The 1,373-nt window shown below is 46.2% G+C and overlaps 1 protein-coding gene across 1 annotated transcript; it reads left to right on the forward strand.

The window, feature by feature from the left end:
* The first annotated feature begins 328 nt into the window (after positions 1-328).
* On the forward strand, positions 329-1,150 carry LOC147605548 (RING-H2 finger protein ATL39-like). The gene has a single exon (XM_086793474.1). The coding sequence runs from the start codon at positions 360-362 to the stop codon at positions 945-947; it is 588 nt and encodes a 195-aa protein (XP_086649600.1). The 5' UTR covers positions 329-359; the 3' UTR covers positions 948-1,150.
* Positions 1,151-1,373: the final 223 nt, after the last annotated feature.

The following is a 1,373-nucleotide window of genomic DNA, read 5'->3' on the forward strand; positions in this document are numbered from 1 at the left end:
AATTACCTTAGAGCATTTATCGCTAATATAATCAAAACAGCTTACTAAAAATAAATTACCTTAGAGCATTTATCGCTCATTGTGTGCCCCTATTCGTGAATATCATCTCCTGAGTATCTGCGCAGTACATGTTATATTAATATTGTATTAAGAACGTTGTGCGCGTTTATTATTAATCTTACACTAGTACCGACGAAGACGTGATCTACCTGTTTCAATGGCGACTCGTACCGACCACGCCGGCTCGCCACTTCCTTTGTTTATAAAGAAGAAGAAGAAAACGCTCCACAGGGACTTGCACACATCGAGAGAGAGAGAGAGAGAGGGATTCGTCTTTCACTCTAGTAACAAGACGAATTATGCGAGTTTCTTCTTATACTTCCATATCCATGGCCAATACGCCCCGTTCAGGCGCAAATTTGCCAAGCAGTAGCTCTCCGCATGTTGATCCGGTCGAACGAACATCGAGCCCCGGAAGAGACCTTCATTCTTATACCTACACCACATCCGATATTCACATCGCCATTATTATCGGAGCTTTGCTGTTTCTGCTCATCTCTATTCTCTGCATGAGCTTTGCCATCCGCTGGTGTCGCAGACAGGAAGGAGATACTGAGCGGGCCGCAGCTCACAAGGCCTGCAACAAGGGCATGAAAAAGAGCCAAGTGAAAGCCCTTCCGACCGTGGTGTACGCCGGTAGCAAAGCCGAGGCGGGCGTGGCACAGGTGGAGGAGAACGCCAGCTACTCTCAGTGCCCCATCTGCCTGCTCGATTTCGCGGACGGGGAGAGAATTCGAGTGCTGCCCAATTGCCAGCATAGCTTCCACGTCGGATGCATCGACACGTGGCTCTCCAAGCACTCCTCGTGTCCTACTTGCCGAGGAGACATTTTAGCCCACAGGCAAATGGAGAGAAATTCACTCTGGAAGATTGCTAGGGCTGTGTGAGAGCTCTTCTCTCTTCTGTGAAGTGAGCACCAAACAGTGCCCAAAAGCACAAACCATCTGTATCTACCAATATTCTGCAAATTTCGGATTCCTACGGTGAGACTGAGATTTTCTTCGCCCGGTTTTTTACCTATCCACACGCATTTCTTGAGTTCCTCTCAATACAAGGGAAGGGAGAAATGCCATGGTCTCTACGCAATCAATGCCATGGTCTCTACGCAATCAATGCCATTTTTTTATCTTTAGTACATTCTCCTCCCTTCCCAGCTACATTCTAGAGGTAGTTAAGTTCCATGTGTTTGTGAAGAAAGTAGAGCTTTCAAAAAGCACGCCTTCAAGGTTTTACACATCTCATATCACAAATTTGGCTAGGCAACATTTCTAGACAAAGTGGTTCATGAAGATGTACATTACAACTTCTTTCTT

This window comes from Cibotium barometz, chromosome 59, assembly GCF_041138505.1.
Source record: "Cibotium barometz isolate CiBa-2024 chromosome 59, ASM4113850v1, whole genome shotgun sequence".
Classification (NCBI taxonomy): Eukaryota; Viridiplantae; Streptophyta; class Polypodiopsida; order Cyatheales; family Cibotiaceae; genus Cibotium; species Cibotium barometz.

Coding starts and splice junctions, on each gene's coding strand:
- LOC147605548 (XM_086793474.1), top strand. CDS start 360: ATGCGAGTTTCTTCTTATACTTCCATATCCATGGCCAATACGCCCCGT.